At 39.4% G+C, this 23,901-nt stretch overlaps 1 protein-coding gene and 1 long non-coding RNA gene across 2 annotated transcripts in view; one reads left to right on the forward strand and one right to left on the reverse strand.

Moving 5' to 3' along the window:
* Positions 1-516: 516 nt before the first annotated feature.
* Positions 517-16,903, forward strand: LOC119803871. Its single transcript, XR_005283757.1, has 3 exons — positions 517-627; positions 12,336-12,413; positions 16,203-16,903. It is a non-coding gene; the product is annotated as an uncharacterized LOC119803871 (long non-coding RNA).
* The window catches only part of Col5a2 (collagen type V alpha 2 chain), a 126,377-nt gene continuing 106,517 nt past the window's right edge, over positions 4,042-23,901 (reverse strand). Inside the window, exons 38-54 of the mRNA XM_038315320.1 lie at positions 23,580-23,633; positions 23,099-23,206; positions 22,942-22,995; positions 22,325-22,378; positions 21,095-21,256; positions 20,382-20,489; positions 19,259-19,366; positions 18,155-18,208; positions 16,174-16,281; positions 15,604-15,657; positions 13,263-13,370; positions 12,847-12,900; positions 11,410-11,517; positions 9,285-9,576; positions 7,539-7,726; positions 6,033-6,272; positions 4,042-5,719 (exon numbers count right to left, since the gene is read on the reverse strand). Of these exons, the coding sequence (XP_038171248.1) occupies positions 5,573-5,719; positions 6,033-6,272; positions 7,539-7,726; positions 9,285-9,576; positions 11,410-11,517; positions 12,847-12,900; positions 13,263-13,370; positions 15,604-15,657; positions 16,174-16,281; positions 18,155-18,208; positions 19,259-19,366; positions 20,382-20,489; positions 21,095-21,256; positions 22,325-22,378; positions 22,942-22,995; positions 23,099-23,206; positions 23,580-23,633 (2,001 nt within the window). The 3' untranslated portion in view covers positions 4,042-5,572. The remainder of the gene's footprint in view (positions 5,720-6,032; positions 6,273-7,538; positions 7,727-9,284; positions 9,577-11,409; positions 11,518-12,846; positions 12,901-13,262; positions 13,371-15,603; positions 15,658-16,173; positions 16,282-18,154; positions 18,209-19,258; positions 19,367-20,381; positions 20,490-21,094; positions 21,257-22,324; positions 22,379-22,941; positions 22,996-23,098; positions 23,207-23,579; positions 23,634-23,901) is intronic.

Here is a 23,901-nt window from a genome sequence, read left to right on the forward strand (position 1 = left end):
GTGGTGTGTGTGTGTGTCCGTGTGTAAACTGAAAACTTTACAGCACAGCAGAACAATAAAGAAACTGGCACAAAAAAAAGTGCGGAGTGAGAGATTGAATTTTTTGCCTTCGGATCCAGAGTCTTCCAACAATTGTGTCGTATATATTGCAGTTTTTTTCCTCATTTAAATATGCTTTAAAGTTATGTCCTGAGTGTCGCGTGATGCATGTAAAGATGTCTTACAGAATGCATCCCTTCGGGCTTTATTTGGTGTATACATTTTCTCAGAGGCTCAGCCGTTGGGCACTAAGAGGTCCTAGGTGGCTCCCTAGACCCCTGACATCCATATGGCTGGCCCTTGGTGGCAACCAAGGTCAGGGACATCCACACAGACCTCAACCGCTCTTGAACCATGGACCCAGGCACTGTCCTTGGCAGCAGCCCCAGCCGGATGTCACCTTAGCCTTGGTTGGCAGCACGGGTCACTAGCTCCGCCTCTGCTAGCTCACCCAATGCAACAGGCAGCAAGGGGCAGGGCCGGTCCTCCTGCCCCCAGGTCAGCTTCTCCACACTCACTCCACCAGGACCGTCTCGACTGTTTTGCCCAGACGATGTACAAGACCCGCTCTGCCTATTGTTACAGTTGGTAAGAGATAAGACAAACTCTTCTGTTCTCATGCTCCCGAGGCTCTCCCACCTGTGTCTGTCCTTTGAACATTGCTGATCCTCTCCTTTGTCCCTAGCCTCCCCCTGCCACCCACGGCAGCGGCGGGGGGCAGGGAGGGAGAGTGGGGTGGAGCTGGCCCTGTCCCTCACCAGCTGTAGCACAGCCGAGAGTGGTCCCTGCACTTTGACTGGTGTACACACTAAAGCTGATATTGCTGGCAGATTTGTGGATGTGAGAGGCGGAGAGTAGTACCTGCCCACTGCCTCTTATACCGTGTCATGAATGAGAGAAATATGCCTTCCAGCTGAGAAAGTTTCTAACATTAATTCATTATTTTCTTTCCTATTTTTCACACCAAGAGCTTGAGCCTGACTTTGTAATGTTTCATAGCTGAAAGAGTCCATGATGACTGGACTCAGCTATTAATTTAGGAAAATGTTGCACTTTTCATATATTAATTTCCCTATGTGGAGGTAAGTTGTTATTAAGTTTTATTTCATGTAACTCACTTTAATATTTTTCCTTTGCTCTATTAATTCCTAAAAAATATTTTATGACACTATAACCGTGGACAAAAATAATTTTTCTTTTGTGCATTTTGTATGCTAAAACTATAAACATTATTAATGACATATGCATAAATAGTACATGAATCAAGAATGAATATTCTGAGTATATTTTGCAATTATATAGTATTACATTTTTATTATTCATTCAATGAATAAATGGTGATCTGGCAAAAATACTAAGAAAATTTACGTTTCTCTGTAAATAGATTTCCCTGCCTTTGTAACAAATGTGCAGAAAAGAGTACCAGCAACTGTCATGATCTTCTGTCCTGCCCTGTCGCCTGGGTACCCTGTCCCTTTATCCCTTTAAGAGACAAGCTCCGCCCACTCCCAATCCCCCTTTTGCAGAGGCAAGTGGATCTCCAGCCTCCTCCAGCCTATGTGCTCTCTCTCTCTCTCTCTGCCCACCCTTCTTCTGAGAAGGTAACTTTTCTCTCTTCTCCCCCCTTTTCCCTTTCCCCCACTCTCCCCTTCCCTTTCTCTTCCATAACCCACTAAATAAACTCTATACCCAAACTCTCTCTCTGCACGACATATCTGCCTATCTTTCACCTGCCATGATCTCCCACCCACTGACCAGCCTAGGCCTCTGGGGAGCTGCTGAGGCCTCAGGTGACCTGCTGCTACCTCACTGACACCTTGGGTGACCGGCGCAGCCCTGCAAAGGCCTCGGATAAACCCGCTGTGGCCCCTTGTGGGACTGGCTGCCCTTCGTGGTACCGTCACCCCTCGTGAGACCAGCCTTCCCCCTACCACCCCTGCTATCTTTAAAAAAAGAAGAACAGTAACTATACTCATAAAAATGAAGTAAAACATTATAGGTTTTCATAAATGAAGAATAGAGTGTTAAGAAAATTTGTAGGGTGTAAACATATCACCTGGGGTGCAAGGAGGGGAGGAGATGCTTGCCAGGAAGAGATAACGGAAAGGCATCCGAAACACGAGGAATGGCAGCTGGGAATGTCTCAAGCTCGGAAGAGAATGGTTGGGATTACATTTTAAGCTATTGATATCCAGATGAAAACCAAAGGCATAGGTATGGATAAAATCAGGCAAGGGCATTGAGTTAATACTGAGATAAAATTGCCCCATTCGGGAACAACATTGAGATAATATTGTCCCAGTCGGGAACAGACACACTGAAACAACGGGAAAAATGGCTCACTGACAAAGAAGGGTGAAACGTTCCTTTAGAATGGAGTGGCTATTTTGATTTGAAAACGAAAGAAAATCAGCGGACTGACATGCACTCTGTTCTACAGACTGTCTATGGCTCAGGGCTTGTGTTGTGCTTTTAGTTTTGTTATTTTTTTCCAAAAACAACTTTTAATGGTTTTCCTTAATGTCTTCTCAATCCTTTGTAATTTCTAAAGAAAATGGGTTCTCTTGAGCTATGGTAGATTAGCATGTGATAGCTTCAACTGCTGCTTTGTTCAGAGTTTTTTCTTTTGTATTTTCTTACTGAACCTGGGCTAGGTAGTGTTTTCTCAACTTGACATAAGCTAGCATCACTTGGGAAGAAAGAATCTTAATTGAGACAATGCCTTCATAGGATAGGTATGTAAGCAAGTCCATAGGACCTTGTCTTGGCTAATGACTGATCTGGGTGGACTCAGCCTTTGGTGAGCAGTGCTACCTCTGGGAAAAATAGCCCGGGCTAGTATAAAAAAGCAAGTTTGAGCAAGCCATGTGGAGCAAGGCCATAAGAAATCCTTCTCCACGTCCTCTGCATCAGCTCAGCCTCCAGGTTCCTGTCCAGCTTGAGTTCCTGATCTGACTCCCTTTAAAATGGAATGCGAGGAGCTAGCATAAGCGAGAGAAACTCCTTCCTCCCCAGGTTGCTTTAGGTCACGGTGTTATATCACAGTAATAAAATCTCTAACTAAATAGATCTGTAATACCATTTTTGGGAAAGGATGATGTTTATAAATTTTAAAATTGAATCTTTCGAAAATTGGGAACAAATCACAGTGAACGAAGCCGGAATTTATTAAATTGTGCTGTGAGTTTGGGACTTTTTTTTTAACACCGCTCATTTCCTAGCTTTGCTTCCTTTTGTTCATTCAAGCTAATTAGAGAGAGCTTTGTTTGTACTTTTAATAAATCAGCAATAAAGAGATGCCACTCTCCCCCTTATTTTGCTTTTGGTTATTTAGCATCCGAGATAAAGGCAAAGAAATCGACTGATCTGAAGAAACCTGTGTGCGCAGAGCACAGACTGAGATTTGAAACTTTGGTGTCATGTAGATGGACTTCTAGTAGCATTCCCGACATCCGGGCAAGAACTGGTATTTCTGTGGGTGGAAACTATTAGCACTTTTAATAAATAGAAATCAATGTGTGTTTCTGGATTTCTTGTATGAACCCGTACCACTTATACAGGTCGGAGTTAAAAATAATCCAAGAAAACATCAAATATCCTTAGTGATATAGTCAAATTAAAAATGTTGAGCTCAGATAATAATCAAATCAGAAAAAAAAATGAAGTTGTGAAACAGACACTGGAAATAAAATGCTGATAATGCTCAGGCTAAATTTGTACTTGGTCCACACTGAGGCATGTTTTAGTATCAGTTTATTCAACCATGGAATTTTCATTTCCTTTATTCTTCATCAGAGTTTTCTAAGACTGTCTTCACTGATGTCTTCATACCGTTGAGGGCAGTATTACAGACAGACTTCTCGGTAAGTCGGTGCAGACATAATGGAAGGTACTCGTTGCTTCTATTAAGTGATACACCTAACTACCCAAAGACCTTGGTTTTCACTATTGGGAGCTAGAAGGATCCAATCCGTTCAAAGGAATTCACAAAATGAGAACGACTGACTTAGAAGCGTGCGTTTAATTCCTTGCTTTGCAGAGATACATAACCAGAGTTGTGTGCGTGGCTTGTCCTTTGGGAAGGCCCAAACTATTTATTTTTTTAAGTAAGAAATAACAATGGAGCAAAAGAGTCACAATTAAGAAAAAAAAATAACTCGAGACGCAAGAGGACCTGTGTACCCTGGACTAAGACGCATGCAAGTACTACAAAGCATTCTAAATACAGGATGAGAGGAGCAGTCAACAGGCCCTGCAACGATGCTCTGTCTCTCAGAAACGGGATGGTTAACTGTTCTGTGTTTACAAATGGCATTGATGAAATAACCTTTATTTTTTATAAAATTTTATAGAGATCATTTTAGCACCATCATTAAGAGAAAAGTAATACTATTTCAGCCCTGCCTATCTCCAGTCTTGGATTAACAACAGAATCACAGCACCTTTCAACATCTAAAGTATAAACAAGAACAGAAGTCTCTCCCAGCTTCTAGAGATGAGGTAGCTCATGCTAAGAAATGTTGGGTCATATTTTCTTATGAATGTTCTAATTTCAATCCTCACAATATTTTTTTGAGTGATCGTCACAACTCTGGGTTTCTAGATCTGTCCTTTGTGATAGGCTTCAGAAAAAAAATGAGATTGTACCTGTTGGGGAGTCTCTTTGTGGGGGGGTGTTTAGAGAATCATGTAGAAATGTTTTGTATTCAATATCCTCTTACATGAGGAAATGCAAATATAGCTTCTTGAAGAAATAGAACAAAGAGGAAAATGTTACTCTTAAATTTGAATGAAAAAATCAAAATGCATCAGTCTTTGCAAAATTAATTAGAAAGCTGAAGCAATCATGAGTTTTTCTTTCCTCCTGAAATTCAACAACTGTGTGTTGTTTAAAGATTTCGTTTAAGAAAGTGGAAATGTGAGATATTATATTCTCCTTGAAGAATTCCTGTAATGGCATTACAATCTCATGACATTCGTGAGAGCTTCAGCCACAAGGTAAAATACTTTGTGTTCAATTTTCATTGATTATCTGGGAATAAGGGGACACGGAAGGGCACTGCTCTCTACTTTCCAGACTGCAGCCAAGCAAAGTCAACATGTGCTGAGGTTTTCACCCCCTCTATAAGCTACCTGCTACAAAGAAGAGTTTCTTCATAAATACTAAGCCATTTATTCATTACCGTGAAAGGAGTTGATGAAAACGTATTTATTTCTTAATCAGTTTACTTTTTGGCAAAGGTGGTCATCGTCATTGGTCACCTTCGATCTAAACTGCCGTTTTGAAAAGTATTTTGAGTCAATTAAACTTGAGGATTGTACGTAAAATAAATATTCCGAAGGATAAGGAGGCCAGGCACTTCAGACTGTATGTACAAAGCTGACGCAGGATCAGCCGTTACTTCAAGAGTCTCAGGATCAACCTCAAACAGGCCAAGTTCTTGTGAAGGGTGGTGATCACGGATGGCAGTGCTTATCATCTCAGGTGTGGTCATCAGTGGCTGTGCTCGTTGTCAATGTGTCTGGGCTTCTGTCACATGAAACAAACCGGCCCGATCTCGATGCCAAATTCCTGGTCTGCGCTGCCAATATCCACAGGAGCCAGGTCCACAATGGGCAAGCGGGCCACGTTCTGCGTTCTGTATTCAAAGACGGTCTTGCCCACATTGCCACTCCGCTTCTGGAATTCAACAGGACAACAGGTGAGTGGCATACACACGTTTTCTAAGAGTTTGGCGCAGCAACACCCTCCCACGGCAGCTTTTTGTATTATCACAGTAGTGACATAAACAGCTCAAGTAAGCGTGCCACTAGTGTCCGTGGCAGGAAGGAGACACGCAAATCAGTATTTCTCTATTGCAGACTCACAAAAGTTTCTGACTGGGGGGGGGGAGAGTTAAGCTAACTCATAAAAGTTTAAGACAGATTCAGTAACTATACTTGCTGAAAATAGGAAGGGAGTTGCAGAAGAGTGTGTTTCCAAAGGCACTTACGGAACAGGTATCTTGAAGAACTGTGTATCTGAATCTAATGTTTCCTTCTCCTTTGATTTCTAAGTCATTTGACCCTTTGAGCACGACAGCTTTCTTGAGGTTTTTGGCTTGGTCATCCATGTATCCCACGGTGTTCCTGCAGACGTACGTAATGTTCTGGGAGGCTTCTTTGGATAAGAGGCGCAGGAAGGTCATCTGAGTGATAGCTGAATTAGGTGACTGGTAATCTCCGTACGTGAACTAGACAAACAGAAGGAGTCGATGTGATAGAGCATACCCAGGGACTCATAATGCCACCCAAAGAGATGGCAGATTGATGACAGGTGCACAGATGGAGGACTAATTGACCATAGACAAATCGAATCTGAAAAATATTACTTCATTTTCATATATTAAGATATGATACCTATACAAAGGAAAATATTTTTGCATGGTCATAAATAGTCCTTATGACCTCAAAGTAGAGGTGAAAAAAAATGACTTTAATTTCCTTGAGAAAAATTAAATATTTTAAAATCTGCTTTAATTCTATACATATTATATACATTATACTTAATAAATATAGCTCAGCTTTTTCACCAATCAGAATAAAATAGGAATTAGGTGTAAGTATAAATCTATTTTACTGAACAGTTATAAACTTACAGAAATATTACTTTCTGTAAAACAAGTGTCCAAAACTCATTGCCAATTAGTTCTTTTTTTCTCATCCAGAGCTTTGAGTTCTGGCTCCGGTGGCATCATTTTGATTTCTGGCATAGCATTTTGGTTAAACTACATTTTAGCTATTTATATTTAAATTTTTATTTTCACTGTCGAGAATTACAGCCCTTCCATACCATGCTAACTGGGACAAAGTAAGCTGGGACGGAATGCTGATTTTGTAATAGAAAACACCACGCAAGATCTGATAAACTCTGGACACTAGACCGAACCAGAAGCATAAGGCAGACGGAAACACAGAAAAACCGCCACCTAATTAGAAAAATTAGGAAGCGTGTGGGATAGTTCACAGTTTCAAGGGATTCCCTGAATGTATCGAGCACGCATCAGCTCTTATCTTTCCAGACACTACACTAAGCCCTAGCATTCGCGGAGACAGTGAGTTCAGCCTTACCGCCCGCTCTTTAAAGGAGCGATAAGGTTTTAAAAGGTTTAGTAATTTAATAAGTTCCAGATATGACCCAGGTGTCCTGGGCTGAGACAAGACCCCTCCGACTCTACTACATAGTCAGTGATGTATTAAAGGAACTAATACAAGAGATTATTTGTTCTTTGTTTATTCATTCTACTAAAAGGAAGAGCTATAATTATAAATTCATATCAATTAATCCTGATAAAACTTATTTAGAAAAATATTTTGCATTTATCGTGAGAACTATCATTTCAAAGTAAGCATAGTTAAAATAAACCCAGTCAAAAATTCAGCAAAGTTTTAATATAAATGTAGAAACATAATAAATAAGAAAAAGTAAAAAATATAATTTGGAGTGAACATAAATTCACCTGAGACCCTCTGTTCATGTCGAGACCGTACCACACAGGCTTATTGTCGGGAGACTTGCTGGCCCACCAGGTTTTAAGTGGAACACTGGCTGGGTTTGCGGTAATACATGTCTCTCCTGTTTCCATATTGCAGTAAACTTTGATTGCATCTTCCGCCGAACCCTGGTTGGGGTCAATCCAATATTCACCTATTTTTTTTAAAGATAGAAATAGTTGCTAAATGAAGATGATCTCAAATATGATGATGAGCCTCTAAAATTATCACTGGAGACTTGACCCGTTATTCAAAATGAAATTGTTTAAGGGAATGGGGAGAACACTCAACAGGTAAGGTGTTTGCCATGAAAGCAAGTTGGGACCCAAAATCCTAAAATCTGTACAAATTAGGTGGGTACGGTGGCCCACTTGCCATCCCAGCATATAGAAATATAGAAACAGAAACCCTGGCACAAGCAGACAATGACTGAGTTGTGGACTCAGATGAAAAGCAAGTCTTAACATTTAAGATGTACAGTAACTGAGGAAGATTGCTAATGTCAACTTTCTCCGTGTGTACACATGCACTCACACATATGTGAACACACAAACATGCATGTGCACAGCCACTCACATATACATATAGGGAGGAATGTAACTGGTAAACACCGGGAGCCTTCCCCATGCTTTGCAAAGACACTTTTCCGGTTTGTGTATTCCAAACTCAAGACATCCAAATGATTTGTAAAACAAGGTATAGCAAGTCACATACATACACAAACAAATATATCTACTCATGTGTATTTATTTAGGACCATAAACATGTGTATGCTATTCTACATAAATTATAAAAATTAAATTTTGAATAAAATGAAAAGGGAAATGCAAATTGTACAATTAATAAAAAAAAGTGTATTTTTTTTTAGAGAGAACATTTTTTGGTTGCCCCCTTGACATCATTTAAAAGTTAACTGAAATTCTGGTGTTTTACAACTCATTCTTACAGTTTCAGATACCCCTTTTCTGGGTCTAATTAGATCATTTAAAATTATTGGAGCAGGAAAACTTAGAACACTGTCAAACAACTAAGGAAGATATACTTCTTCATTCCAAACTGCCTTAAAAGCTCGCTATACAATATTCTACCAGGAAGGATTGCAAAAGAGTGACTGGCAGCACATTAAAGTGCAATAAATCGATTCCATATGCAAATAATTTAGGGGAACATGTACTTTACTGATCTCTGAATGGTTTACCTAACTACAATTCTGAATGATCTTGTAGGTGAAAAAACCATCTTTAATTATGCATGAGCAAGTATTTTCTGAAGGTACATATGTGTGTTGGGACCACTTCCTCAAATTTGGGTTTTTGATAGACTACGACCTGTATTGTATACGCTATCTATCATCTTTATAATATTTCATGTAGTTGTCTCTACCACAACACTGTAAGCTCTATAGCAGGTTAAGAGTTTTATCTTTGCGTCTACCATGAGTTATAAAGTTGCAAAAATCTGGCCGGGCGGTGGTGGCGCACGCCTTTAATCCCAGCACTCGGGAGGCAGAGGCAGGCGGATCTCTGTGAGTTCGAGGCCAGCCTGGTCTACAAGAGCTAGTTCCAGGACAGGCTCCAAAGCCACAGAGAAACCCTGTCTCGAAAAACCAAAAAGAAAAAAAAAAGTTGCAAAAATCTTTCCTGCTGCTAGTTGAGACTAACTCAACCCCAACCAACCACACGCTTCACGGATCCAGGCTCCTAGCTACTCACCGCTCTGCTTGGTGGAATGGCAAAGCTTTAAGTCATCACAGGTGCGGGCTGGGTGCTTCTTGGAACCATCAGGGCTACGCATGGTTTCAATCTGACTACTGAGAGATTTCAGGGTAGCGTGGACCCCAGGGTCGGTTTTGTTTGTGTCATCGGGAGCCGCCTGGTCTTCAGTGAACTCGGGAAGTGGATCTGCCATATTCTCATCGTAGTGGCCCATGATATCACCAAGAGCAGCCGTGAGATGGCCGGGGGGACCCGGAGGACCAGGGGGCCCAGGTTCACCAGGGGGACCCTAATGAAGGAGCAATTAGGAAGACATTTAGAAGCTTTTTGTTCTTCTTTTACTAAACTGCTGCTATGCAGTGCACCGGCAGCTACAACTTAGCACCCTAACTAACTCGTCGGTACTGAAGAAGGGTGACTCACGCTTTTTAAACAGGCAGGCCTAGCCCACCAAGCAATAGCATTGCAAGAATGGGGAGTAACCCCCGAGCTGTTTTCCAGGAAAAAAAAAAATCTACAAGTCAGGCTCTGAGATAAACAAAAGCTTAAAGCCAAACTTTTCACTTTGATGTCTTCTTTGATGATCTTATGTATCTCATGTGAAGCACATTCAGGGTTACATTCTTTTGAAAATAATTTGAGACAAAATACAACTGGAATTCTTCATAAGCAGCTGTGTGCAGGAGGCAAAAGTGCTGCCGGGGTGTGGGATCTTGTTCTGTAAGTCTCCGTGTAAATACCAGGGAAATAGCCACAAGACCTCCAACATGGAGCTTCTTGCCTCCTCCAAAGCAAGAAGAAAGACAGGAAGTCCTTTCGTATGTATGCGAATGATGGTGAATATAAAATTTCTCTGTACAAAGTTGAGGAGGAGTTCCTATTCACCTTTTCATTTTTCAGTAACAATGGAAGGAATGTGAAGTCTCAGATAAGCCTCAAAAAAAGCAGCAAAGATTGCAAGTTGAGTGCTTTCCATTAATACCTCTGAATTTTCAGAAGAAGAACTGAGTCCTGAAAGAGCCGCGTAACTAAAGACACGTGGAGCCCACATCTCACACAGAGAGAACACCCTGGGTGTCAGAGACAGATGAGCCAGTACTGGCTCTGCTATCCCCTGTGAGGCTCCAGGCAAGGCATCTTAACCTCTAGGCAAATGCTTTCTGTTCTCAAAACACTGAGAATAGGGAGACAGACAGATGATAGTAAAATGGCTGGCTGGACGACAGATTTCCTGGGAGGTCATTATGACTCCACACATTCTGTTACACTAATCTAAAGAAAAGAGGCTTATCTCATTAAAACCTTTGAGCCATAAAAACGTCAATTAAGAGCCACACAAATCAAATTGTAAAGCTGTTTTCTTCTCATAAAGAAAGAAATGGGGAACTTTCTTGACTATGATGAGAACAAACTTACATACCTACATAGAAATAATAAATATTTGAATTGATGGCGCTGCCACTGGGGGATTAAAGATTAAAAAGGTAGGGTCAGATAAATAAGATCAAAGAAACACTAGACAGAAACTTAAACGTACACATCACATATGTGTATAGATCGACGATGTATGTCTAAAGACAGAGAAGCTAGGGACTAACTAATACGGTCTATTATTTGATATCCTCTTATACTAAATACCCTTGGATTGGTAATTGGAAACTTTAAATTGAAATCTTGAATGTCATTTCCAGTAAAGAAAACTTTCAAACTCATATGCTCATCTTGCTCCAGGCTCCCATTGTCTTTACTTCCCTGCCACAATGGGCTATACGGTGAACTATGGAGGGAAAATAAACCCTTTCTTAACAGGAAATCTTAAAGACAATCATGATCTCAAACAGTACATTGGTTGCACAACTTTGATAAGAATGCAATCTTAGCTGGATTGATCTCACTGTAATAGCCAATCAAGGACTTAGTATCTTGAACTCTTCTTTTGTATGTCCTAAATACTGTGTATTTAATGACTTGGAAGAATTTCTTAAGTAGGTAACCTTCTGTGGTTACGTCTAAGCTTATTGTAGGAGTATCTTCAGATTCTTGTTGGCAAGGTTGAACAGATGCTACCGAAGAAACTCCATCTTCGTATCAGTATCTTCCATGCAAAGTCTTGTGAGCTTACCTCTGGTCCTGCTTCTCCTACACTTCCCCGCACACCAGGAGGTCCAATGGGTCCAAGTGGCCCAGCGTTTCCTTCTTTACCTGAAGGACCTACTGGTCCAGGAGGACCCTGTCGGAACACAAAAACTGCAGTTAGAGGAACGACTTTGCAATGTCTCTCTAATAAAAGAACTATTATAGAGATTGAGTAATTGCTATGATTGCTCAAATTCCAGCCCTGATAACTAATAAATGGCCTTTCAGCATCGTGTTACATTTAGAATTTCATTGTGTGTTCACTTTCCATCACTAATTCTGGGTAAAGGACCAAGATAAGTTAATAACTCTAACGGACTGTGGTGACGGTTTCAAAGAAAATGGCACCCAAAGGGAGTGGCACTGTTAGGAGGTGTGGCCTTGTTGGAGTAGGTGCGGTCTTGTTGGAGGAAGTGTGTGGCAGGCTTTGAGGCTTTTATATGCTCAAGATACCACCCATTGTCTCAGACCACTTTAAAGATGTAGAACTTTCAGCTACTTCTCAGCACCGTGTCTGGCTGCATACCACCATGCCTCACCATGATGATCATAGACTGAACTTTGTAACTAACTGTAAGTGAGCCAGCCAAACTAAATGTTGCCATGGCTATGGTGTCTCTTTCCAACAGTAGAAATCCTATCTAAGATACATGCTAATCACCAACTTTCATTGGTAGCAACTATTTCATCAAATTGTTAATAAACTTGGTTGGAATTTCAGGTACTTGACAAGTAAATTATGTAAGTTGTGTGCTTGCTGTAGTTGAACGTCAGTCCTAACACCACAGAACCTCATCACAACCTAGCGCTCTTCTTAATATTGTTCTCAATTATGTATATTTATGTTGTATTTAAATATAGCATTTTGTTTTTGCTAATTCCTCTTTCTATTTTTTTTTCTATTTCCCTAAGTATCTTTGTGAATTGCCTTAGGACACCAATGACCTAGAAGAAGCAGCACTTAAATGAATTTTAGAATTTCTGAAATCCGTAAGTATTGATTTCCTTTTATGATTTGCTTCCAAACTATCTTTGTATAAACTTTTTCTAGGGCTTTATCACAATTAAAGAACAGAATATGCCTATCTTCAAAATCTATTCCACTTCATGAATAGGTTTCATCATCTATAAAAATCCATGTTCAATGGAAATTTATCCCCAATAAGAAATTTAATAGGAGAACATATAAAAACCTGGGTAAGAGATTTTACTATGGGCTCACAGTACAACACGTAGTATGCCACATTTCAGGATATTTCTATTTTAAATTATGTACTAAGTTTGTCCCATACATTTTCTGCCAACTTCAAAGAACATGAACCAATCAATATTTAGTATCAGGAATAGTGTACTCTGGGAACAGTGTTATGTCACTAAAGTCTTTACTATGCACAACGGAAACTTAAGAGTTTCTGTTACTTACTCTTGGGCCGAAAGGACCAGGGATCCCAGGACTTCCTTGCTCACCATTTGGACCCTACAGAGGAAGAATATTGAAAGCATTGCTAAAACATTTAAATCATGCATTGTGCTGTGTTTTATCTTTCAAATTATGCACTAGAAAAGAAGCCATTGACTTCTTTAGCAAGCATCCAACTAATACTAAAGGCAACTGTACAGGTAAAGAGGCATGTCACTTTTTGCTTTATTTCTTCCCCACAATATTATAGCTTATGTATGGGTATCTATATTAGATAACTATGTTAATTATCCATGAAGTTAATTTTAAATTAAAGTAATATAAAAAAGCATTCATCTGTTTTATGGAGGAATGGGTGGTCCTGCGAATATACCAGTTTATTCTCACATGCAGGAAAGTACAATGCTTAATTTACTTACGGGAGGTCCAGGAAGACCCTGAAGGCCAGTGAAGCCTCTGTGGCCTTTCTGACCTCGGTCACCTCTGTCTCCATTGTCACCCTTGTCACCTCGAGGTCCTTGGGGTCCCTATAAATAGTCAGTCATTAATATTACTTCTCGAGACTACAATTTCCTGTGATTTTTTTCTTTATGATTGCATTTACTATAATTTTTACATAGCTTCTCTGAAATTAAAAGTTAATAATAACTTTTACTTTCTACCTTTCCTCGAGAAATGCTAAATTCATATATGCAAATAGAATAATGGGCTAGGACTGCTGGAATTATTTTCAGAAACAAACAAGAGCTTAGTGGGTGTATTTGTATTTCAGAATAACCAGCAACTCCCTGATTGCACTTAGGTCCCACTCAGTAGGAAATGATTCGTGCCTGGTACTGGAAACTTAGCAAATTGCCCATGGCTAGTGAGATCATGGACCCTAGAGGAGAACTTTGCTCTGTTCTGTTCCTAACCTAACTCCCACCTGTCTTCTGAATACTTAGTCTTATATCCACAGATAACCGTAGCTCTAGTCTCTCATCGGAACCCTCACAGAAATCCACACTGGTCAACGCGCAGAGAGCAACTGGCCATGGGATTCCCCATGCATGACTGACACACCTATAACACAGCCCCTACACATAAGTTTCCAGGAAGATCACAAGCTCCTGGAAGAGGGAGAGAAACAGGCTTCTCCAGAAATAATCCTCTGAGAGGTTAGCTAATCGCAAGAGCTCAGTCCAAATGCGTATATACACATGAGCAATGCAAAATGGACTCAGAAGGTTGCATTTATATATACATGTGTGTTTAGACATTTAAAGAAGTGGTCGTGAAATTGAGAGGAAGTGGAAGGTACTGGAAAAGTCAGAGGAGAGACAGAGGGAGGGTAGAAATAGGGTAAATACAGTACTCATGTAAGAAGTTCTCAAAAACATTTTTAAAAGAAACAAAGCCTGGGGCAAATGACACAAATATTATCAGTGAGCTACATTAGATATACACACTTGCACTAGACACACATGCACTAGTGAGAGAGACTATGTCATTGTCATCATATCTGCAATAGTCTCTCCCCAAATGCAAGTATCCTGATCCTAAAAAATATGAAGAAGAATTTTATTTGTGATATAAGTCAAATCCAGAGAAGTGGTAAAAGTATTCACTAGGTGGATTCTGTCATTTACTTTGGGTGCCGGAACATAAACACAGTGTCAGGATTCGATAGTTGCCAGTAAACCACAAGCAACATATGGCTACCTACTAAAGGTTAAAAGTGTCACCTTTGGTTTTCCGCCAGAAGATGTTACCCTTGGTTCCCTAGCAGAAGAGGTGAAATGCTATCATGTAACTTCAGAGAATGGACAGAATGATCAAATGCGTTGGATTTTCGGCTAATGTTTTATTTTGTTTGCTTGTTTTTTCTTTGTTTTGTTTTACTTCGTTTGTTGTTGTTGTTGTTGTTTAATTTGTATTTCAAAAAATCTGGTAGCATAGAGAGCTTTTATAATAAAAATAATACTAGTTATTAATGTATGAACATAAGAAACATGATCCATTAGACTACCCATTACAGATAAAGGCAAACCTGCCTGGAAGTTCTATACATTAAGGTATCACCAAATATCCAGCCCAGACACCTCAGGTGGAAAGCCACAGGGATATGTTGTAAGCAGGTCACTTGATTGGTCAGCTTCCCTCAACATAGCTTTTGCCATAAGTCACATGACAAAACCGTCCCTAAACCAGCATCCTTGGGTCACACCCCTGCTGTTCAGGACTCTGCTTCCTGTCTCTCCAGCTCTCATCTATGACCTATGGCAAAATTCTTTCTAAAAACTCACCATCCATGGTGCACAGGAAATCTCATGGACCAGGAAGCCCCTGGCTGGGAAAAATCTGTCAGCCTTTGGTTTCCCAGAACCTCATCTCTCCCAGCCCCTCTGAACTATTTATTGTACATGTGAGGCAAGAAAGCTTCTATTGCTCTCAAGGGATCCTTGATCTTGCCCATATCATTTTAAATGCAATTCCCTTGTGGTTTTTACTGCAGCTATAAAAGGCCCTGTCATTGTATCATTTCTTTGTAACACAATCTTTCAGAATCTATCTTCTCCCTTTCTGAAATATTCCTTACTGTGACCATACATATTATTATTGCGGCAATCTCACAGAGTTTCTGGCTTCTCTGGGCCAGTAATTATCTAGCAGCCTTTATTTTCCTTGCTCTTTATGAATCTTCAATTAGATTTCTTTTTAGGTATATAGTTTACATAAGGAAACATATAAATATATATGTTCAGAAAAGATAGGGCTTACAGGCAAACCACGCTTTCCAGCTCGGCCAGGTGGTCCTACAGGGCCTCGAGAACCCTAGAAAAGATTTCATAAAATTTACTATTGCATTTAAAAAAATGTAAATGTAAATATGGGTATAAGTATAAGAGTAGCATATTAACATAAGCATAAACATAGATATAAATGTAATGTGCACAATTATAACTAATTCCCTGATGTCCAGCAAATGTCTCTACATCAGGTAAGAATGCACTAACTCTAGCAACATATTACAGTGATTGTTTTTATTAGCTTTACAAATTTAGTTCACCATAGTTGACTTTTAAATGACATTGCTTGCTTAATTTTTTTATGTGTATCACAGTTCGTATAAATTGCACCCTATTTGAATAATCAAAGTAACTACATTGGGATCATATCCATATTCAGACAGCAATTCATTTTTAAACTTAGCATATATTTTAATGCATAATTGTCTGTTTACCAATATTTAGAGTTCTTGGCTAACAACATGTACAAGATAGGATGTATGTACATATAGGATAGCATATCAATGTCATATAACTGTCAGTGAGAAATTGATGTTCTTACAGGATCTCCTCTTTGTCCTGCATCTCCAGGTGCACCAACAGGACCAGGAGTCCCTGGGGCACCCTGAGAGCCTGGCAGACCTGCAGGCCCAGGGTCTCCACGATCACCCTGAGAAGAATAGACAGAGCATTTTTCTTTAAACATTGATTGTATAATAACAATAATCTATATTGCTCATATTATAGACAATATGAAAATATACCATTTCAAACACGTCGATTTACTTCTTTACTTAAATATTTTACTTTTATTCACTAATCAATACATTAAATTCAAGGGAATAGGATTATTTCTCCTCAGCTTCAGGTCTTATCCACCTTCGACTCTTGCTGTTCCCTACATTCTGGTTGTCAGAGGACAGAAGTCAACATTTGTGGTCTACCTTTCTAGACTAGTGGAGTTGACCTCCAGAAGTCAACATTTGCTGGTCTGCTTTCCTAGACTAGCAGTCTTCAAAGAAGTGTCCACATTCATAAAGCACAGTGTAAATTTCAGAGTGGGAAAACATCAAGGAAGTCACTGCCTACATTTTTCAGCTACATTCACAAAATCTCTCAGAAAACTGGTTCCTTCCTTCCTTGCCCTCCCCTCCTCTGGAAGAAGGGCAAACACTATGCTATCTTCAGTCCTGTATAGCATAACGCCCTTGAAAGCAACTGCTTCTGAGGGGCAAAGAAAGATGCCTGCAGATTGCAGATCGCGCTTGGAAGAAATGGGAAAGAGTCCTCCCGTCTTTCACTCACATGACCCACATGGCAAGGCGGCAAATAAGAGCTGATTGTGTGCGCACAGGTGAAATCAATGTGGCATGAGCATGCAAGGTTGCAATTAATTGCTGCATGAGTTCTAATTGGTATTAATAATAAAAACCTATCACCACAGCTAATGAGTCAAAAACTGGAGTCAAACTTTATTTTCTGACAGAAATTCATTCTTACTTAACTTACTAATTTGGCAGCCAGAACAAACATTTGCATCTAAGTTAAAGAACACATATACAATACGATGAAGAGAAGATTTTTGAAAAGCAAGTCATTTAAAGCACTCATACAATTGGAATTTATAGGGAATTGCCTGTGCATGCATTTAACTTTGTAATTAAAAATGAGACAGCCATTTAAAGTGCACGTATAAGTTCAAGCTGCAATAGTATTTCAGGGAGTGTACATCAAGACCTTTGAATTCTTTCTGCTGTTACATGTACACCAGCAAAGGCCAAGACTCCGGATGCTAGAAAAAATTCTGTGGCTACAATAGATAAGGAGAGTCTTAGCCAAAGACGCCTCAAATGTCTCCATCCTGTTAATAGTACAAGAGCATTCTTGCATTCTTACTCTGCAGAAGAATTTTAAGCCTGTATTAACATATAAACACTTGCGCTAAGCATATTTAAGGTATTTGGAAATAGATTCAAAAAAGTCAGTGTCACGTGACTCAGTTGTCCTTGGTTGCCAGGTCTGCTTCCTGACAGCTGTGCAACCACCACAAGGGACTCAGCTGCTGGTATACCTGGGGAAACTGTCAACTCGACGCAGCCTGATTTTCAAACATGTGGCATATCTATCATCATCGCTTATATCCCTGTCAGTTACTCCCTTTAGGGAGTGAGTAGAAAAATGTGCATGTCATTCAGCTGTGAAAGGGACAGACGAATTTAGAGGATTCATTTCCATCTTCAGCCGTAGCCTCCACGTTATACCAAATAAGAAAGCAATTTGGTTCCTGGCTTAGGAAAATCTGTGTCATACTTTGTCATGCATCCAAATATTACTTCACTTAGAAGATTATCCAAGGTTATAACCTTACTAAAAAGTTTACCGTCGGAAAAGTCAAAGTTTCACTGGGACTGTGGGCATAAAGAATATTTTAAATATCTTTTTAAAAAATATTATTATTATTATTATTATTATTATTACACTAGAACTTCATTGATTTCAGGTTTGTGTGGCTCTAATGTTTTAATCAGTAGCATTGAACTCACCCGTTCTCCAACCGCACCATCCCGTCCTGGGGTACCATCATTACCAGCAGGACCCTAAAATGAACAGTGTTTGAGACATTGGTTCATGAGATTTTGAAGCTCTCATTCCTGCTGACAGGAAACAGACCCAACATGTTTTACTTCCTTGAACTATAAAATGGCACTCAGTAGGAACCTCAGCAAGAGAAAGAGGGCTGCCAATTCCTTTCTAGTTCCAATTGCTTGTAAAATTACCATATTCTTATTTACTTCAATTACTCATTTCTAGTTCTCAATCTTAAAAAGGAAAGGTCCTAAGGCACACTTAAATAGATTGCAGTAATAGTGCTGCTGTCTTGCATTTTGTTTGAACTTCCACTTTGGTTTTCCAAATAATATTTTTAAGGTTTTAAAACCAGATAACTATATTTATATTATATAAGAGTCTGTTTGAAAGTATATATTATTTCCTTATTTTACCTTGATATTTTTCAGAACTACGTTTTTATTTTTATTTTTTTTTTGATAAAATGAACTTTGAAATCATTGATTAATTCTTTCAGGAGCATGTGATCCTTTGGCAATTCATTCATTCAGTTGCTGAGCAGAGGGTATTCCAGCCTTTCGCTTCTCGAACTGCCTGCCCACTCTGTATTTCCTCTCAAAAGAGACTAAAGGGACATGACAGCCCTTATGTTACTTTCTCATGATAAAGAAAAATGTCCTCAACTTTCTCTTCTTCCTGAGCTGTAATGGTTTCATTAATCCTATCACCACAAAGCTGGGCAATTTTGATAAATATCCCATCACAGAATGAAATAATAACATGGAAAAGATGAATGGCTGTGTCCTTCCACCTTCAAGACAATTTCCCAAAATCTAAATCAACCGAAATGCTCACTGAAGCTTTTACGAAAGTCAGTCCAAGGACACTGATTTGGTTTCTCTATGATTTAGCCAACTCTCTAGGGAGATAGAGTACCTCAAACAGCACGTCAAAAATCTTTCTTAAGCTCGTATGTGCAATTCATCTCTAAACATCCGCATCCACTTCCTCATGGAAGAATTATCCCTACCACACTGAGCTAAAATAGAAGGTATTTTCCTTAGGGTTGCTGCACTCACTTCTGGCCCAGGTTCTCCGACAGGACCATTTGAGCCTGGGGGTCCTACAGGTCCAGGGGGACCTTTGTCTCCTGTAGCACCGGTGGGTCCCACTTTTCCGGGTGTGCCCTGAAATTAGATCACAAGCATGAGTCAACCACTGCAGAAAAGTTTTCAGAACACCATTTTCCATTAGGATCCCTTTAGTCAGTAGTACTTTAGTGTCTCCTCCTACAGAAATAACTGTCCAGTATCCTACAGCACCTGCGATTGCTTAAAGACATTGCCCACTTCATAGCACATCACTCCTGACATATCAAAGCGATAAAAGATTAGGTATGAATTTTGCGCATGAAACATGTGTAGTCAGTTATGGCTGCCCTTCTGGAATCCGTATCTCTGCAAAGACATTCACATCCTTATCACTCTGGCTTCTTCTGCTCATTTGTTTAAAATGTGTTCCGGTCCTTTAGACTCATCACCGAAGAATTTTACTTTCCAGCTCTTGGCTCAGTTCTGATGTCAGCAAGATTAGCTTTAACTCTTAAATGCTCTGCCTTCATATTTCTACCCAAAGGTCTTCTAGTTGAACATACCACGAATCCAACCTCTGTCCACATTCCTTAAGAACACCGTTTTCTCCTCAAACAAACACCCACTGGTAAAATGAGTCATGCCAGAGTTTAGATAGCAGCAAACTTTCTTCCATATTCCAAAGAATACAAGATCCTGGAGCATCCATGGGAAACAGGAGATTAAAGTTCACCCACAACCACTTCTAATGTGACTCACCCAGTTCTTCTCTTTGATGGTTTACTGTATGGCTGTTTTGCTAAGGATGTTTATGTTAAAAGATACTACCAAACCTCAAGAAGGCCATCCCCCTTTGCCGGCACTGTTTTTATCTTTGAAGAAAGATTTGCGTCACCCAAAATCCAAACACTTGTTATCTACCTCTGTAGCGCCATGGTTAAACTAATGTTTTTCAAGGATGTTAAGCATTTAACATTTAAGATCAAAGGTTTTTAAAAGCTAGGAAAATTTATGTCAGCTTAAGACTGAACCAACTTATCAAGTAAAACAAATCAATTCTTTCTGCAAAAGTTTTATCATATATCCAATGAATATTGACACAGGTACTCACCGCTGGGCCAGGAAGGCCAGGCATGCCTCGTTCCCCACGCTGTCCGGGCATTCCTACAATCCCTCTTTGCCCAGTGGTACCAGCCGGACCAGGGGGACCATCTGGACCCTAATGGTGAGAGCAGGCTATAATTACTACTCTACAGAATGAGTCCATATCTGAGTAATTTATATAGTTGACTATGACTTTATAGACATTGATGAGGTATGAGGGGAAAAAAAAAACCTCTCATTTCATAAACCATGCATGTCAATACTTTGGAGTCCTATCACAGCCTCTAACATTATTCACCACATGGAATGTAGTTGACAGCTAATGAAAATAAGAGGAGAGAACTATTCAAAAAACTGTTTCCTTCTTTTAAAAAATAAAAAGAAAATTTAGAATTATATTTCAAAAAAATGTCAAAATTTAGTATTATGCAAATATTAAATATGATAATATATGTTTTATTTTCTTGACATAGGGGACATTAAATAAAGAATGGGTTTTTTGGTTTAATTTAAGAAAACCATGTCCTTTACCATTTTGTAAATATATATACTTTTATAACAGAGAATTAGAAATTGAAAATTTCATAGAACTTAGTCCGATGAAAGCATTTAGGAATGTTTCCAGAATCACATTTTGATGGATTTTATGGCAATGATTATTAGAGGTTTCTTATTATAAGTATTTCAGCTGGAGTCGTAGTGCAACAGAGGCAAACTTACAGGTTGCCCATCTTCTCCTGGGTCTCCTTTGTCTCCTGGGCCACCAGGTGGGCCAGCGGGTCCTCTGTCACCTACTCGCCCATGAGAGCCAGGGTCCCCACGAAGACCAGGAGGTCCCTCCTTCCCAGGTTCCCCTATGGGCCCTGCAGGTCCTGGAGCACCCTAGAACAACACAAAAAGAAACAATGAGGAGGTCAAAGTGGAAGCTAAGTAAGAAGAGCTGACCTACAGGGCTCTACCTCAGCACAGAGGGCACAGCCTTGCAGAATTGTTTGTTACCTTCGGAGATAATCGGTTACTGAGAATACTTAACCAAACCAAAAGAAAATGAAACATAGCAGGCCATAGATTAATACCCTGAGAAAAGCCCAAATTTCTTCCTTTTTTTTTTTTTTTTTTTTTTTTGGTTTTTCGAGACAGGGTTACTTTGTGGCTTTGGAGCCTGTCCTGGAGCTAGCTCTTGTAGACCAGGCTGGCCTCGAACTCACAGAGATCCGCCTGCCTCTGCCTCCCGAGTGCTGGGATTAAAGGCGTGCGCCACCACCACCCGGCTGAAAAGCCCAAATTTCATTTTCAGATGACAATTTAACCTCTCATTATTAAGAGCTATGAAATTAATTTCAATTTTCAAACATTTAAGGTTTTGTTCCAACTATAGATTATACTGTTTTATTTTATTTTGACTGGTCTGAACTGGTCTTATGACAGGATTTACTAAAGAAACTCTCAGGGGCTGGTGCGATGGTGATGCTATCAAGAGCCCCCATGGCTCTTGAGTATGACATGGTTTGATGCCCAGCCCCCACATGATAAGCACAGATGCCTCTAACCCTACTCCCAGAGGATTCGACACCTTCTCTGGCCTCCATCAGCTCCTGCATGCACACGGTACACACACACATACACATTAAAGAATGAACTTTTAAGAAGAAAGTTTCAGAGATGCATTATTAGCACAGAACAAAAGAGTATGTAGTATTCAAACAGAGTCGTGGTCAGACAGTAGCTTAGAAAGAATGTGCAAATAATCTCTTCCAAGTTCCTTGACTGGTAACTTTGGATTTGTTTTGGTGAGATATCACTATGACTGCAAGAAGATTTTACAAAGAGGAAAACAAATCAGTAAGAGGTTAAATAAAAATGACAATTAGAATGTCACATGTGTGGTGGCGCACATACAAGGACATGGGTTAAATGTACTAACAATGATTTAAGTGTAAGTGGACTTACAGTAGGACCGGGAGGCCCAACTCTGCCGGCAGAACCAGGAAATCCTGTAGCACCCTAAGAACAAAATACCATACAATCAGTCCAGACAAGAAGTGATTTCTTTGTTTTCCTGAAGCCTATATCTCACACACAGGAGGCTTAGGGCCTGTTGATTCCTTCTCGTATTTATGATCACGTAGCATTATATGCTTCTCGTGCCTCAAATGAATCTGGATTAACTGATAGAGTCAAACAGTTTTTCTGTTTTGACTTTTATTTTTAACATATAAAAATACAGCTAAAGCTACAAAGGTTCTTTTGTGTAATCAATTACACAAGGTATTTTTACTTTGATATATAAATATCAAACATATAATACTTTGATATATAAATATCAAACATATGATACTTTGATATATAAACTTCTGCTTCATATGGAGCAGTTGAATTTTCACAACTAACAACACTGACTTTCACCCAGATTTCCACGTTAAGCTAAGCACCCTTTGCTCTGTAATACAGCTGATACGTAAGACAATGTGTCACTACATCCTTAGATGACAACTTTTTTATAACCAGGACACATTCGATATTTTCAACAGGCTGTGCACAATTCCCAGAACAGGAAAGAGACTCACAGGTGGACCCTGAGTTCCCCGACCGCCTTTCAGTCCAGGGACGCCATGAGGACCCTACGTGGAAGAACCAAAAGATCACAAAATGAGGTCAAGTGCATGTGCATTGTTTATATCGGGACCTGGTATCAAGATTTCCTTTTTAAATTTTTTAACTCACATGAGGGCCAGGTGATCCTGCCAACCCTTGTGGTCCAGGAGACCCAGCATCTCCCTTCTGGCCTGGCTCTCCAGGCTCACCCTTGACTCCAGGCTGTCCGTCAGGACCCTAAATGCAATTTTTCAAATGAGTAAATATCTTTAAGAATCATGAACAAAATTTTCATAATAATTACTATTAACATGGCATTTAGTGTTATAAAACATTGCTATGTAATTAAACATGGTATAAAAAACTCATATCTTCTTTAAACCTTTCTCAAAATTTTTTAGCATATATTTATCATAGAAAATAATTACATTCACTAAAATATTATAAACATCAGCTTTTGTTCCACCTATCAAAATATGCTAAATAATACACAGATTATTTTAAAATTTAAAGATTTTAATATAACTTAAGGCATACAAAAATAAGACTTTTAAACTCTTCTACCAAGAAGAGTTTTAACTTGTAAGTTAGAAACATTTGAAAATTTTACCTGGGGTCCAGCAAAACCAACAGCTCCAGTTGGACCATTTTCACCACGAGAACCCTAAAAGGAGACAAGTAATAATGAAGTTTTCGTACATAATATACAGTTTATGTAGCTAACTGTATGTAGAGAAGTCAACTGCATTGCTTGAGGAAGAGCCTTAAGTTAAATATTAAACTGGAGGACACTGAACAAAATTCTTGAGATCAAAGAAACTCAGTTGCTTAGAGAAAAGCGACGTGCCTAGATTTAATAGACTATGCAGCTGATAATTTTTTAAGTTTAATGGCAATAAAATTTGAAAACTGGGGAATTGTAAATAACCTAA

Source organism: Arvicola amphibius, chromosome 18 (genome assembly GCF_903992535.2).
Source record: "Arvicola amphibius chromosome 18, mArvAmp1.2, whole genome shotgun sequence".
Lineage (NCBI taxonomy): Eukaryota > Metazoa > Chordata > Mammalia > Rodentia > Cricetidae > Arvicola > Arvicola amphibius.